This window comes from Penicillium roqueforti, assembly GCF_015533775.1.
Source record: "Penicillium roqueforti strain LCP96 04111 chromosome Unknown scaffold_02, whole genome shotgun sequence".
Classification (NCBI taxonomy): Eukaryota; Fungi; Ascomycota; class Eurotiomycetes; order Eurotiales; family Aspergillaceae; genus Penicillium; species Penicillium roqueforti.
In genome coordinates, this window is record NW_024067566.1 from 519,699 (window position 1) to 534,970 (window position 15,272).

Consider the following 15,272-nt stretch of genomic DNA (forward strand, 5'->3'; position numbering starts at 1 on the left):
AGCAAACGCCACATTACCGTAGAATATCATCGATCCGTGACCGCAAGTCATGAGCGATCTCCAATTGTTCCCCACTAATGACACCGCTCTGTTGCAGGATCAGCAGCATCTCAGAGACACGTTCGGCAACGATATCCGAGCCGAAGACCATGCCGCCCAGGCGCACGGTCTCATGGAACCATCCACTCAGCAGGTACAGCAGGTCGTGCGCGATGAATCGCCGGTTTGACCCGTGGAAGGGCGCCTCGTCGGTGTAGTACATCGTCTCCAGCACCGCATACAGCGATTCGTGTGCAACGCCAAGATCTAAGAACAGATCCACCACCCAGGTAGCCGGGCCCACGTTGCGTTGAAACTCTAATGCATACCGCTCCAGCATGGGGACGAGCTCGCGGATGGGGAAAATGGTCTCGGACATGCGAAGCCGACTGCCGAGGCTGCGGACTTTGTCGATCACCGCTTCGTAAGGTTGCGGTGAGCCGCGTTGAACAGTGGCGTCATGGATCCCCTGGATCAGGTGTTGCCAAGTTGACTTGACGTCGGCCGCATTGCGATGGTCGGCTTGGTAGAAGATTTGAAGGCAGATATCATGGTAACTGGCGGAATCGGCGTATTTGTTGAACAGCTAAAACATGTTAGTATCTTGTTGGAACTTATTCCGAAAAAATTAGAACTTACTGTGCTAATATCCATCACTGGCCCATCGACCTCGCGCAGGATCTCGGGTTTCCGTTCGGGAAGAATCCGCTCGTCATCCTTGAGTCTTTGAAGCAGGTCATCCTGAAGATTGGCCACGTCGATGAGATTCGAAATCTCTTGCAGCAGTCGCTGTCTTGACTGACGCCCGACGTCCGGTGTGAAAATCGAAGCGTTGGCGCGGGCTTGACCGAGGTACTCAATACGACGACTCAGGGGCAACACGAAAGCACTATTGGCCAGGTGGAATTGAACCTGTGCAGTCTCGAAGAACCGTTGGGATTGGGAATAGAACCGCCAGAGTAGATCAGCATGGCCTAGATCATCATTCGACTTGCGCTGGAGGTAGGTGACGACAAATGGAGATTGCGTCTGCAGCAACCGATCGCTCCAGCCCTGCTCGAGGTACCAGTCATACAAACTCGTCAGGAACACCTCATCGGTAGAATCAGAAATCACGCCATAGGCTTCGTTCTGGCGTTTGGCAATAGTGGTCAGCTGGCCATCAATGAGACCGGGATCGGATGCAGCCAATTTGTCAACTGCAAGCACGACTTTGAAAATGAGATCGTAGCACTGCTTGCGGAAATAGAAGTATTCCTTGCGGGGGTCCTGGGTAGTTGTGAGCGGGAGCTGATACCGGGATCCATAGGGAATAAGGGGGATAAGCACCTGTTCGGGACGCTGATCCATGATCCAGGAATACGCAAGGTTTGACTTGTCGGACCGAGCAGCAACGTTGAGGGCGAGCTGGATAGCACCTAAAGAGAAAAGGAATAACCAATCAGTATGAGAAGCAAAGGCCAGGATCACACAACATACCTGCAAAGAACTGGTTGAAAATGAAATTGTCCACTGCCGAAACCAGATAATCCATTGGTAAGTATTCCGCCACCTGCTGGAAGAGATGCAGACTCTCATTGAGCAAGTTGCGGCCCAATTCAGTATTGGCACCGGCCTCAGTCGCACGCTTCAGCATTTCTTGTGCCTTGAAAATCACCACATCCTCAGTACTGCAGAAACTGCCACAGCGTCGTCGAAGTGCATCAGCCACAGTCTCGACGTTGGAGCCCTTGGCAATGTTGCGGTTAACAATGCCCTTCACGAGTTCTTTAGCAATGTCATGTCCCTTGCTGGAGCTGAAGAGTTCCTCAAAGGTGAGGCTGAGGAACTTCGCTTTCGATTCAGCTGGCAAAGTCGCCACAATCTCATCAACCCGCTCATCAAATAGAACAAGTATGAATGAGATACCTTCGATTGTGTGTGATACCAATTGAACGAGAGAGTGTAATGCGCGGTGCTCGGCTTGCAGCGCCACTTCTTCTTGCTTGCTGTTTACCCGGGCAAGAGCGTCGGGGCCGTTGAGGCCATCAATAAAGGTCTTGTTCACCTTGAAGAACTCTGCCAGTGAGGAGAGATCATGCTGGACAGTCTGCAGTTTGCTGGAACTCACAGACGCGGAAACGGATTGTGCGCCATTAGGTCCATTGCCCACTTTGGCAATCCTCTCCTTCCAGATAGATCGCAACAGACGCGCAATGTATAGTGCAATACCCGTGTGTCGAGGAGAGGGTTGCACGGCATCAAGAGCAGACATTGAGCCATCCGCAATAGCATTTTCATTCAGATGGGCCCGACCACCTTGAGTAATGAAGGCCTGGCGTGCTGCCGCCAGGATGTCCGGATCGGTAATTCGAGTCAGTCTTTGGTCAGGGGAAATCTCCATACCCTGGCCACAAGCCACCGCCAGGGCAGTTGCCAGCATCTCGCTCCGTCCATATGTTCTCAGGAAAGTTTGGATATCGCCGGTCAGTCCCTCATGGGGATTGCCGCCGGTGCGGAGCAAGGCCGCGAAGATATCCACGAGACGACGCCGACGAATGATGTGAACTCCACCATTAGTCAAGATTGCAATCTCGGCAGCTGGGTGGTCGAATTGAACGGCAAGCTCGTTGGTCACTGGTGAAGGTGCCGAAACCAGACCAATATCCTCTGCCTTGCCTCCCAGGTCTAGAATGATAGCCGACTCAGCGGCTTTACCACTGACCGAGCCTTCCTGGTACTGAGCGATACGACCAGAGTCAGGGGTTGAGATGAAAAGAGTATCAATCTTTTGCTGTGGATCCTTGGTAGTAAAACAGAAGAAATAGCCGGGGGAATATCGCTCGGCGAGACGAGTGGGTGAAAGTGTGGTAATCTGACCAGCAGAAGGTAAAACCGCGCCAAGAGGCGAAACGAGTGAGATGGAAGATGCCACCCCGCTCACGCCGGGGGAGAGATCGACGGGAGGTGTCTTGACATGCAGTGCCTGCATGCTTGTCGGAGGGCTGGTGTTGGTCGACGCAGGCGCCCAACTGTTTGAGCCAGTGGCGCTGAGATAAATGCGATATCCTGTTGCTGTCGTTGCAACTAGATGATACCGCGACGCTTCTGTGGCTGGCACCGGACTGATCGAAACAATCTTGATTCTGGGGTTCAGGGTTTCGTTGGAGGTGATGATGTGCCCTATGTTAGAGTAGATATCCAGAGCGCGTTTGGTGATTGCGAGTGTCAAAGCGCCCTCGGGTCCCATGTGGAATACTCGAATTGTAGATGCAGAGGAGAGTGTGTAGAGCAGCTTCCGAGTGTCATCGAGTGCCATCTGCACTACATGCTCGGAAGCGCTTTGTGCAAGGTTTGTCAGGCTCATTGAAGGCCTGAAAGCCGATAGACGCGAGCTGGTATGGTTGACTCTGCCACAGCGGCCCTGGAACCACCTTTCCTCTTGTTGGTAAGTGACCTCGTGCACATCGGTGTCAGACGATCCTCCAAAGAAAATGCGTCCAGTGGATGCTGACGCCGCGAAAACATTTATATCCAAGCCGCGGACTGCCACCGACATTCCCGTGTGATACAGAGAAACCTGTCGACCTCCGCTGGGCGTATTCTCATAGCCCATTCCCAGCAGAATGATCTCCGCAGTTGTCGCAATGACCAGCAAATGGGTGATCGCAGGCAAGAAAACTCCCGGGCGCGGTTTGGTCAACTTAACAGCATTAATGCTGTTAGGCTGTTCCTCGAATCCCACCAATTGCGGGTTAGAGTGTGTGAAATCCCAAATGTATAATGCATTGTCAATCGCGACCCACGCGTGATTTAACTCGGCAAACAGACCCATACTGGTCGAAACTTGTGCGCGGTTGTATTGATCGAAAATCTGGTCGGGGATATCGTACATTTTGACTTTTTGGAATGGTGCCCATGATTGGGATACGGGGATGTTGTACTCAGACGAGGAGCCCTCTGTTTTTTTTTGTCAGTCTTGCTTCAAGCAGTCTTCAATGGGGATATTTACGAGATAAATAGCTGTCAAGGTCTGGATAACGCGATTCGCTTTGCAAGCTGCTATTAATCGTTCGCGCCCCGCGTTCCTCGGTGCTCAATGTTTGATTTTTGGACTTCGAAGCTGCTGGAGGGAGCTTTGGCATGGGCGTTTGGGGTTGCGTCTGCAATGGTGACCTAGTCGGTAAAGGCCGTGCTGTGACTGGTGCCGGGGTCTGAAAGTAAGCTCCAGGAAGGGGTTTCTGCGGCGTCGCTGGAGGGAGATTTGTTGGAAGAGTCGGATACGACATGGCGACGGTTTTAAGGAGGGAGAAAGGGACGATCCCCCGCTAGAAAACACAAGAAGCTGCAGTGTAGGTCGGACGAGAAAAAGAAAGCAAAAGATATGTGGGGGAATGACGATGAGAGAAGGTCTTGGGAGGAGATTGGATTATTCAAGGTCTTTGCGAAAAGAGAGAGTCAACACCTGGGAGCGCACAGACCAATTGGGATCTTCCGCCTTCACGGTATTGATTGTCGATTGTTTCCCATTCCCAATTGATCCCTCAATTGAACTTGTTTCCTATTGTCTTATTGTCTAACGTTTTCAATCAAAATGTTCCAATCCATCCGTTTTTCTTCGCGCCTACCAGCTCGTCTGGTCCGGTGGAATTCCACCGGTCCGGTCCTGCCACCCTTGATGGCTACTTTGCGGACTGATCTGAAAACTGCCATGAGAGCCAAAGATACGACAAGGTAGAGGTCCTTTTCACTTCTGTTTTCGAGGTTCAGTAAGCTTATAATTAGACTGAATGTACTCCGCGCTTTGATCTCCGAGACCAACAACGCCGCCAAAACCTCCTCGCCGATTCAGACAGACATTCAGCTCTTGTCGCTAATCCGGAAACGCATGAATGCCTCCAAAGATGCGGCAAAGGAGTTTGATGCCGCTGAACGTCCAGATCTGAAGGAGAAAGAGGATGCACAGGTTTTGGTATTGGAAGAATACGCTAGTCAGGTTCAGACCCTCCCCATCGCCGATATCAAGGTAGTGGTCATCGACCAGATCGCTGCTATGGTCAATGCCAATACGAAGCCCAATCCAGGCACCGTTCTCAAAGCTCTGTTTGCTGCGGGAGGCCCTCTGGATGGCAAGCCAGTAGACCGGAAAGAAGTTGCTACTGAGGTGAAGAACGCGCTCTCTTGAGCTTACATTTACCAGATTGTATATTAGTGTCACAATAGCCTCAGTCAAGGGCATTAAAATCTCATTCATAATACAAAGAACTCCTCTCCAACGCCAGCCTGAAATCCTTATGAACAGAAGAAAGCTACTCCTCCAAGAGAAGTCATCAGAACACCCAACCACCACCATCGGTCTGGATTGATCAGCTGTTCTCTAGCGATCAGCTGAAATCCTGCCTTTGACGAGAGTTCTCGCTTTTGCTTTTGCTTATGCCCGGTTGGTATGGGATTCAATGTCGTGGTAGGGAGCATCTTTGGTGGCTGGTAGGCGAGGAACATGGGATGGACAAGTGAGCCGTCCATCCTGGTCAAATCGAGGCGTTTAATGCGATTGAACTTGTCGATGTCCACGGAGAATTCCTGTCTTATGTCAGATAAGCCGTCTAAGAGAACACGAAAGAAATGTACCTGAAACTCCTCGGTGATGTTATATCGTGTGTACTGGCCTGCCTGCTTCCGGCAGGGATTGGACAGTAGCTGACGACCATCGACAGCAATTGGTGTCAATATCAGCGTTCCGTTGCCGAACACAGTATAAGCACCATGTTGCCATTGCATGACTCCCCCCGGGCATGATGGGTCAGCCGCTGTTCGATATTAATACAGCGTCCAAAGTCTAGATCCATGGAGAACTGACGGTTTGAGATTGCGCGATAGTATGCGGATTCGTAATTTCCTTCATCATCGAATGAGTATGAAATGCCTGTTAGATTCGGCTCGATCAGTTTGTCGTTGAGTGGATCGTAGAATCCCTATGCGCGTTAGTCTCGAGTCATTCATATAGTGTACATAGTTCCACATACTGGACCAGTAAGAACATCACGAGATTTGGTAGTCCACGTTCCAAACAAATCACCTGCACTCGCCAAAGCGGCTGTGACTAGAAGACTCCAAATCAAAAACATCTTAGTTGACAGAGGGAAAATCGACAGAAAGGGAGTATTTGAAGGGCGCCCTTTATTGGGGTGGAGATCAACAACATAGTTCAGCAAGGCCCTGGAATGGGAAGGGTTTGATGATCGAAGATGTACAAGGATCATTTGTCTCTATTAACAATCATAAAACATACAATGGCTCTATAGTGTAGTACATATAGTTATCACTGTAGTTTTGAGATGATTCCATCCTATTGGAAGTACCCGCTTGACGCTTTTTCCGGTTTATTTTTGTAATTTACTTCCTCGTTTACCCGTGGACTTGATAATCCGTCGACAACTATCCCACCAGAATGGCTTTTCAGGTTGCAAAGCGCGACCTTCGCAAGAGGATGCGCTCAATCCTGCAGGGTTTGTCTATAAGCACAATCATTCAACAATGTCAGGTCGAATGGTGGTCCTTGGGTTGTCCATAACTAACTTTGTCCCAGCAAGCGCAGCAACAACCAATTTCTTGTCATTGCCCGAGTACCAAAGCGCTAAAAGCATCGCCGTATACCTGTCTATGCCAAGCGGGGAACTCTCAACAAATGGGATCGTAAAGGATGCTCTACAGCAAGGGAAGAACGTCTATATCCCGTATATTCATACCCAGGATAAAAAATCCATCATGGACATGTTCGCGCTGAAATCCATGTCCGAGTTCGAGTCATTACAGCTGGACAAATGGGGAATCCCATCTCTCTTGTCTACGCAGATTGAAGGTCGACCGAACGGATTGACACAAGGCTTGGATCTTATTGTCATGCCGGGCATGGCCTTTGACCACGGGTTCCGACGACTTGGTCATGGCAAAGGGTATTATGATCATTTTTTAACGCGATATGCAACAACGACCCGCAGTATGCCATTCCTCGGTAAGTAAATCCCAGAAAAAAATCCGTTTATCCCGACTGAACTCCATTGTAGTTGCCCTTGCTCTTCAAGACCAGTTGCTCGCCGAGGATATTCCTGTGGTGGAGCATGATTGGTTGGTAGATGCGATCGTGGTTGGTGATGGTCAATTCTTAGACCGCAGGGTGTAGCGCAAATCGAAACAGAAAAGGAAAGGCGAAAATTCAAACAGCCTGGATCAGAGAGACATTGTCTCCCTTGAGAAGGACTTGGCCTGTTGCGCATTAGCTGTGTTCACATAGACTTTCAATTTCATCGTACCTAGAGGCCGGCGCTTCTCTTCCTCTGTCTTGGTAGCCAGACGCACTTCAACGGCATCGTCAATAACCAGGTTCATGAATTCATCAAAGCCCTAGCACAGGTTAGCTCAAATAACAAGCAAAACGGTATCCTGTAAAGAAACACATACGCGGATCTTCCCCTCAATGCGGAAAGCGAGTTGCTCATACAGCCAGACTGAGACGGTGCTGCGTTTCTGCAGGAGACTGAAAATGAAATGGATCGGAGCCAACAATGTCTTGCGGCCTGCCATGATGTGCGGTTATGTCGAGAGTGATAGCTGTCACGCGGGAGACGAGGCGAAGAAAGCTCTGGCGGGCCTGGCAGGCGTCCCGTGATTTGATTACGGTAATACGGTTATCTGGTCACGGCCACCCCATCCCACCATCAACTTGCTCCCCCTCCTCGAACGCGTTTCCGCACTCAGATGCTGATACTTTCTTAATATATTGCTGAGCCTTGATTAATCTATTTAGTTCAACATGGCCAGCAAGGAAGCCGGGCAGGCATTCGCCCCGGTCCTGGCGGCCGTCGCGACAATGCAAGGAAATGTGTCTAGGACTGAGAAGACTCAGGCCCATGAATTCCTTGAGAAATTCCAGAAATCGGTACGATTCTTTCGCCGAGACCTAAGTGGTATCTTTTGTTAATTTCAATGCGTTTTTAGATTGAGGCCTGGACAACCACACATGCTCTATTACAGTCCCCCGATGTGCCTGTCGAGGCTAAGCTGTTCGCCGCAACTACACTGAAAGGAAAAGTAAGGGTATTCCTACCTGAGGAGTTTCGCCGTTTCTAATTGCGCAGATTATTTTCGATCTCGATCAACTCCCTCCGGACTCAGTATTGGCCCTGCGAGACTCGGTTCTAAACCTATTGGTTGCATTTGCGCCGGGCCCGCGCCCTATTCAGACCCAGCTATGTGTGTGCTTGGCCAGTCTGGCGATTCAGATGGTCACATGGCAGGATGTGTTGGCGACTGTCGGAGCAGCTCTAGGAAACACCGCAGGGGATTGTGTGCTGGAATTCCTGAAGATCTTGCCTGAGGAAGTCACCGAGGGTCGCAAAATCAATCTCAGTGTATGTTCCTCTAATGCGTTTACAAAAGTTCAAGCTGACATCTACAAAAGGAAGACGAGTTGCTCGCAAGAACCAAGGAGCTGCTAGAAGACAACGCGGAGCAGGTCATGCAGCTGATGATCCAATACGCTCAGTCGTCGCGTACGTATTCGACGGCCACGTCCCATTCTCCTGCCGAATTAAATTCCATAACTGACCATGAACAGCTGCCGCCGCAACCAACCCCCGTCTTCTCGACTGCATTACCTCGTGGCTACGTGAAATCCCGGCTGCCAGGATCGTTGAGTCACCTCTCATGGACGTCATCTTCAAAGCGCTGGACAACGACGCATCTTTCGACGCCGGTGTGGACTGCGTTTGCACGCTTTACCGCGACACAAAGGACGTGGACGAGTCATTGCCCATCATTCAAGCCCTTTATCCACGATTGATGGCACTTCGTCCTAAAGTTGCTGAAACTGCGGAGGCCGAAGATTTGGAGGCTTTCAAGGGTATCACAAGAATGTTTGCGGAGGCAGGTGAAGCATGGGTTGTTCTTGTTGCACGTCTGCCGAGTGACTTCCAGGGACTCGTTGAGACGCTTCTCGAATGTTGCGCACGGGACTGGGAGCGCGACGCAGTGTCTCTAACTTTCATTTTCTGGTACGAGCTGAAGCAATATATTGCTCTCGACCTGTACACTGACGCTCGAGTCACTTTCCAACCCGTCTTTGCCCGATTGGTGGACATCATGGTGAAAAACCTCGAGTTTCCCACCCCGGAAGACGGCGAAACCGAGGACCTGTTCTCCGGAGACCGCGAGCAGGAGGAAAAATTCCGTCAGTTCCGCCATGCAATGGGCGATGTCCTCAAGGACTGCTGTGCCGTTGTGGGTGTGAATGATTGTCTTGCTAAAATCTACCAACTGATCCAGCAATGGGTTGCCAAGTATGCATCGCAATCAAGCGACGAACATGTTCCTCATTGGCAGGAATTGGAGGCCCCTCTGTTCGGTCTCCGCGCAATGGGCCGCATGGTCGACCCCCAAGAGAGCACCATTCTTGGGCAGTTGATTCCTCTGATTGTTCAAATCCCCAATCAGGAGAAAGTGCGGTTCCAGGCGATCATGGCGCTGGCACGCTACACTGAATGGACAGCTGCCCATCCCGATACATTGGAGGCCCAGCTCAACTATGTGATTTCCGGTTTCCATCATTCCTCTCAGGAAGTTGTACAGGCCTCTGCTCTTGCCTTCAAGTTTTTGGGAACTGACTGCCAGAAGTTGCTCGGTGGTCATATCGCGCAGCTTCATGCCTTCTACGAGTCGGTTCTTGACAAGCTGAAGCCCACTAGCCAGGAGGAAGTCACTGAGGGTGTTGCCGCAGTGGTTTCGGTGCAGCCCCAAGAGAAGATCTACGATTCATACAAGATGTTCTGCGACCCAATCATGGCCCGAATCATGAACCTTGCCAATAATGCGCAGACTGAAGAAGGACAGCGAGCCGTCGCGGATCATCTACAGCTGATCACTATCTTTGTGCAGGTGGTGACTCCGATTCTTGCACCGGGAGAAGAAAACCCTGCGGTCAAATACTGCGGTGAGATTCTACCCATCATGACCACGATTGTGATGAACTTTACGTCTTCTACGCCTATTCTCGAACGTGTGTGCCGATGCTGGAGATACATGATCATCTCTTATCGCACTGACATGATCCCTCTTTTGCCGACTCTGGCCCAGAGTATCGCGAACGGATTCCAGGCCTCGCGCGAGGGTTGCTTCCTTTGGGCTACCGATGCGGTGGTGCGCGAATTCTCCGATGGTGCCGAGTACGTCGACCAGGCTACCAGCGATGCCGTTTTCCAGTTCTATGAGCAGCAGGCGGTTGCTTTCCTGCGAATCTTGAACGATCTCCCCCCACAAAATCTGCCAGATGTGATTGAAGACTTCTTCCGTCTCTCCTCTAACGCCGTTCGATACTATCCCAAGAAGTATATCACTTCGTCCCTTGCCGTCCCTATCTTCTCCGCTGCACTCAGTGCTCTCACTCTTCAACAACTCGACCCTCTCATCGCTACGCTGCATTATTATCGGGATCTGTTCAGCTTTGCATTTGATAAGCCTATGGTCTCCCAGTTCACCAGCCCGGAAGGTCAGCCTTACGTTAACCCGCCTGAGGTTCGCGAGGCTGTCAAGGCGTTGATTATCTCGCAAGGCCAGCCTTTGGCTCAGCGAGTCTTGACGGGCATGATGTTCACATTCCCGGGTGACTGCTTCGCTGATGCGTCGGGAGTACTGATGACGATGTTCGAACTGCTCCCTCAGGAAACCGGGGCATGGCTGCAGACCACTTTGCAGATGCTGCCGAGTGGCACTATGAAGCACGGCGAAGCCGAGCGACTTTTGAACAGTGTCTCTGACAAAGTCCAGTCAGGAGAGACCCGCAAAATCCGTGTTCTCCTCCAAGGTTGGTCCCCTCCCCTTCCCTCCCCTTGTTCTTTGTTCTCTAATCTAACCTCATCTAGACTTCACCAACTCTTACCGTCGCCGCAATGTAGCCCCACGCGAGGGCCTTGGCCGTCTGGAGGCCGCCCGATTCCGATTCAGCGGATGAGAATGCCACTGTAAATTCTTATTGAGTGCTGATCTGCACTAAAAAAGAGAACCCTATGGAAGCATTTGCACAAATCAGGCGTCAGTTCCTTGCTATTGACGTGCCACGTAGTACGATACACGATGGGATGGCATGAACTCGGTGTGATGATTAATGACCTGCTGGTACATCGGCCTGACCAGAACCTTTTCTGGCTTTGACATTGCCATATGTTGTACCAGCTCGACCTGTATCTAGGTATTCAATAGTCGCGACTCATTTCTGCATTGAGATGCGTTGGCGCACTTTCTGTGTGTGGGCATTTGATCATGATCATGAGTTATGAATCTATTGAGCATCAATATTCGATTGGCATAATCCGTATATATATCTTAGGCGTAGAGTAGAAGGGATCTACATGTATATTCATTCTACATATCACTACTAGTAGTATATATTTAGAGAAGAATAGACTATATTCCTTGCAATGCTATATATACACAACCTACAACACATACACTCCGACTATCTCTCACCAATAAAGTCATATCCACACCACCCCACCGATATCTCCGCACTTCCCCCGGACAACCCGTTTGAACTCCCACTTGCGCTTCATTCTGTGACTCATTTCTGCTCCCTAACCATTGGTCCTTCCTTTGGTGCTCAGACATTCTTTTTTGACTCCACCTTCCAGTGATCATCGTGTCATGGCATGAAATATGGAGAACGACGGTCAACCCTCCAAGAGACGGCGACGCAGTCGCAAAGTTCTCTCCGATCGTAAGTTCGAATGCACATTTGAAGGCTGTGGGAAGAGTTATTCTCGCGCCGAACACCTGAGTCGCCATGCTCTCAATCATGCCCCGAAACAAATCTATCGCTGCGACTTTCCCAACTGTTACCGATCCTTCGTGCGACAGGACCTCTGCACGCGCCATCGTGAACGTCACACCACCAGCGGTTCCCAGCTCCAGAAACGTGATAGTTTCGCCGAAAATGGCACCAAAACCTCCTCGCCTTCTTCGCCTGCTATCACCGCGCCCGAATACTTCGTTGGCTCGGAGGATCCCAAACCTCCGGTGACAACATACCCCCTCACCACCGGAGTGGATAGCAATGAGATACCAGTGGACCAATATTCGGATTTTCAGGCGGTACTGCCCCATACTGAGGATCTTATCGACCTTGACTCCATATCCTACCCGATTTTCGGCGGGGAAACCTATAACCGATCACCATTCGCCATGGCAGACGATTTTGCGGCATGGCTATTCAGCGAGCCACTCGCGCCGTTGGGCTACGGGATGGTACCACTTGCTCAGAATCAGTTCTACATCAACGAGGCTGTATATAACGACGACAACTTTTGCTCAGTGATTCCACAACATCCCATGAGCGTGACGAGTATTCTGGACTCGGGAGCACCGCCGGCTCTCATATCAGAAGGAAAGCGTCAGGAGTTGCTGCACTTGATGTCAACACGATTCAATGAATCGGCGTATGCGTCAGGCACTAAACGCAAAGATGCGCTGATGGACGGGGATTTGAATAACGACCGACATGCCTTGAGCTTACGCATGATGCAGACGTACATTGGATCGTATTGGTTTCACTTCCATGCACAACTCCCAATATTGCACCAGCCGACATTCAGTGCCGATCGTACCCCGAACCTATTACTACTAGCGATCATGGCAATTGGCGCGGCGACATTGGATAAGATTCATGGCCAGTCTGCTATTGAAGCAGCGGCTGAATTGGCTTGCTTCATTGCCTGGCATTTGCGTTGGGAAATCTTCATGGATGCGGACTTTCGGCCGCCGGCGAAGCTTTGGGTGTTCCAGTCCCTGTTACTACTGGAAGTTTACGAGAAGCTCTTCTCTACACGCGCATTACACGAACGCGCACATATTCACCACGACACGACACTCACGCTTATGCGCCGAGGCAGTTCGCTCATCGGTAGTTCTTCATTTGCTACCCCAGAAACCAAAGAAGAAGACGAGTCATGGTCAGCCTGGATCAAGGCCGAAGCGACTCGGCGGGTGGCATTCGCCGCCTTTTTGTTAGATTCAACGCATGCCATAATGTTCGGTCACTCGGCCAAAATGGTGGCCCACGAACTACGGCTGCCATTGCCCTGTGACGAGGCGCTGTGGGCTGCGACAAGCGCCGCCGAGGTCGCTCGTGTACAATCCAGTCTGCAGTCGCACGGTGTGCGACCAATTATGTTCCTCGACGGCCTCAAGCGCACACTCAATGGCCAGCCCGTCCGGACCAACTCGTTTGGACGAATTATTATCATGTCGGGCTTGCTGAGTGTCTGCTGGCATCTAAACCAGCGAGACCTGCAGATTAGCTCGCTCGGTGTGGGCCAGACTCTCGGCGGACGAGATAAATGGCGCTCAGCACTCCTTCGGGCATTCGATAACTGGCGCCGCGACTTCGACGAAGCCCTGGGACCGTCGACCACATCGGAGTCGCGCAACGTGCTGCACGGGCTGGCCCATATGGGCTCCCATGTCGATATAGCCGATCTGCAGATCTTCGCAGGTGCTGGCCGGTTGATGGGCCGGTCTATCACAGCGCGTGACTACTTTGCTGCACGGGAAAAGACCGAGAAATGGGCGAGAAAGGCTTCAGCGCGGGATGCCACGTTCTTCGCGCTCAAATACCTATCTGCCTGTTTCTTAGACCCGGCTACACACCCTGGGGAGTATGCTGCGCGCGATGACTACGTGTTAAACCGGCCGTGGGTCATGTATTTCGCAGCTCTGGTGGTGTGGACCTACGGGTTTGCACTGGACGGCCCCTTGCGTCCTTCCCCTACCCTCCTGACGTTAGCGGACCGAGAGCGCGACATGCAGGAATTTCTGCATCGCGTGGGAGAAATCCAGGAACCCAACGAATTAGAGGCCATGACCGGGCGCAATGGGTGTCTCGGCCTGCTAATGATTCTCCGAGACTCCTTTGCCAAACCGCGATGGGAGTTACTGGGAGAAGCGGCGCGGCTGCTGGACAGCTGCATCGCAAAGCTGCAGTCGTAGCATGTATGAATGTGTTTATATACCAAGAGATGACGTTTCTATTATTCCATGATCTGGCCAGCAATAGAAGTATACAACCCCCTAAATACGCCCCCCTGTAGCGGTTGCCCTAACAACCACCGCCGATCCCACACCTAGTTCCCCCCCTCGACCTTCACCTCCCAATCCGCATTTTTGTTTCCAATCTCCAATCTCCAATTTCGCAAACTATCCAACCAAAATGGTAAGTTCCCAAATTCCTCACTGTTGATAGACTTCCTATTCAAGCGGTCCAACCGCAACCCCTTCCCGCCCATGTAACCGCTCGCCCCCCGGATTTCCTCCCCCTCATCAACAACTGTGTCAACAAGGCATTGCCAGCTCTCTCTTCCATCTTCATCATGGCTAATAAAATCGATCAGGCATCCACAAACTACAAGGAAGCGTTCTCGCTGTTCGATCGCCGTGGCACTGGCCGTGTCGCTGGTGACCTCCTCGGTGACCTGCTCCGCGCTTGCGGGCAGAATCCTACGCTGGCTGAGATTAGCGACTTGGAGAAGTCCGTTGGCGGCGACTGTATGTTTTTATTCTTTGATTTATGTATTAGTTGGACGCGATCGCGTCTGACTATGAAAAAGGAATTCCTGGCTAACTCTCTCGTTCGCTGCAGTTGATTTCGACTCGTTCCTGAAAGTCCTCAACCGCCCTGGCGGTTTCCGTGAGCCCGGCGAGCCGGAGGAGTACTGTCGTGGATTCCAGGTCTTTGATAAGGATATGACCGGGTTTATTGGTGTCGGACAGTTGCGATACAGTATGTTTTCTGTTTTTGTCCCAGGCAATTCGGTTTGGTTGGTCGAAAGGATATTGCTGACATTCCACGCTTGCAGTTCTCACAAATCTTGGCGAGAAGATGTCTGACGATGAAGTCGATGAGCTGCTCAAGGCTGTTGACACTAGCTCGGGCGAGATTAACTACACGGGTATGTTTCGCTGCGCCTAGAGTGGGCTATGTGCTATATTGCATCTGCTAACTCTCTCCAGATCTTGTTCGTACTATCCTCGCCAACTAATACCCCGATATGATTAACGTTCGATATGGAAATGGCTTTGCCTTGGTGGATTGAAATTCGGCGCGTTGGAACCTTCGTCTTGTATGTTTTTATTATCAAATACACTGTATTATGCTGCTCCGGGGTATCGCCTTCCGTAGCGCGTAGCGCATAGATATAGATATAGATCTA

General features: G+C 51.1%; 8 protein-coding genes across 8 annotated transcripts; 5 read left to right on the forward strand and 3 right to left on the reverse strand.

Annotated features, from left to right (window-relative positions):
• Positions 1-13: 13 nt before the first annotated feature.
• On the reverse strand, positions 14-4,307 carry LCP9604111_1650 (putative non-repetitive nucleoporin; the record flags this gene model as incomplete). The annotated part of the gene is made up of 5 exons (XM_039069040.1): positions 14-625; positions 679-1,308; positions 1,369-1,457; positions 1,519-3,978; positions 4,031-4,307. The coding sequence occupies 5 exons, from the start codon at positions 4,305-4,307 to the stop codon at positions 14-16; spliced, it is 4,068 nt and encodes a 1,355-aa protein (XP_038931777.1).
• Positions 4,308-4,612: 305 nt separating this feature from the next.
• On the forward strand, positions 4,613-5,203 carry LCP9604111_1651 (uncharacterized protein; the record flags this gene model as incomplete). Its single annotated transcript, XM_039069041.1, has 2 exons — positions 4,613-4,752; positions 4,804-5,203. 2 exons carry the CDS (start codon positions 4,613-4,615, stop codon positions 5,201-5,203), a joined length of 540 nt encoding a protein of 179 aa, XP_038931778.1.
• Positions 5,204-5,310: 107 nt separating this feature from the next.
• On the reverse strand, positions 5,311-6,146 carry LCP9604111_1652 (uncharacterized protein; the record flags this gene model as incomplete). The annotated part of the gene is made up of 4 exons (XM_039069042.1): positions 5,311-5,601; positions 5,650-5,828; positions 5,879-5,993; positions 6,045-6,146. 4 exons carry the CDS (start codon positions 6,144-6,146, stop codon positions 5,311-5,313), a joined length of 687 nt encoding a protein of 228 aa, XP_038931779.1.
• A 323-nt stretch (positions 6,147-6,469) lies between these two features.
• Positions 6,470-7,201, forward strand: LCP9604111_1653 (5-formyltetrahydrofolate cyclo-ligase; the record flags this gene model as incomplete). Its single annotated transcript, XM_039069043.1, has 3 exons — positions 6,470-6,557; positions 6,608-7,033; positions 7,086-7,201. The coding sequence occupies 3 exons, from the start codon at positions 6,470-6,472 to the stop codon at positions 7,199-7,201; spliced, it is 630 nt and encodes a 209-aa protein (XP_038931780.1).
• Positions 7,202-7,234: 33 nt separating this feature from the next.
• Positions 7,235-7,602, reverse strand: LCP9604111_1654 (small nuclear ribonucleoprotein E; the record flags this gene model as incomplete). The annotated part of the gene is made up of 3 exons (XM_039069044.1): positions 7,235-7,284; positions 7,332-7,422; positions 7,480-7,602. The coding sequence occupies 3 exons, from the start codon at positions 7,600-7,602 to the stop codon at positions 7,235-7,237; spliced, it is 264 nt and encodes an 87-aa protein (XP_038931781.1).
• A 229-nt stretch (positions 7,603-7,831) lies between these two features.
• On the forward strand, positions 7,832-11,023 carry LCP9604111_1655 (mRNA transport regulator MTR10; the record flags this gene model as incomplete). The annotated part of the gene is made up of 6 exons (XM_039069045.1): positions 7,832-7,957; positions 8,017-8,109; positions 8,157-8,429; positions 8,480-8,570; positions 8,636-10,876; positions 10,935-11,023. 6 exons carry the CDS (start codon positions 7,832-7,834, stop codon positions 11,021-11,023), a joined length of 2,913 nt encoding a protein of 970 aa, XP_038931782.1.
• A 701-nt stretch (positions 11,024-11,724) lies between these two features.
• LCP9604111_1656 (putative C2H2 finger domain protein) lies at positions 11,725-14,052 on the forward strand (the record flags this gene model as incomplete). Its single annotated transcript, XM_039069046.1, has 1 exon — positions 11,725-14,052. One exon carries the CDS (start codon positions 11,725-11,727, stop codon positions 14,050-14,052), a length of 2,328 nt encoding a protein of 775 aa, XP_038931783.1.
• A 380-nt stretch (positions 14,053-14,432) lies between these two features.
• On the forward strand, positions 14,433-15,101 carry LCP9604111_1657 (uncharacterized protein; the record flags this gene model as incomplete). The annotated part of the gene is made up of 4 exons (XM_039069047.1): positions 14,433-14,607; positions 14,702-14,842; positions 14,919-15,011; positions 15,073-15,101. 4 exons carry the CDS (start codon positions 14,433-14,435, stop codon positions 15,099-15,101), a joined length of 438 nt encoding a protein of 145 aa, XP_038931784.1.
• Between the last annotated feature and the right edge of the window lie 171 nt (positions 15,102-15,272).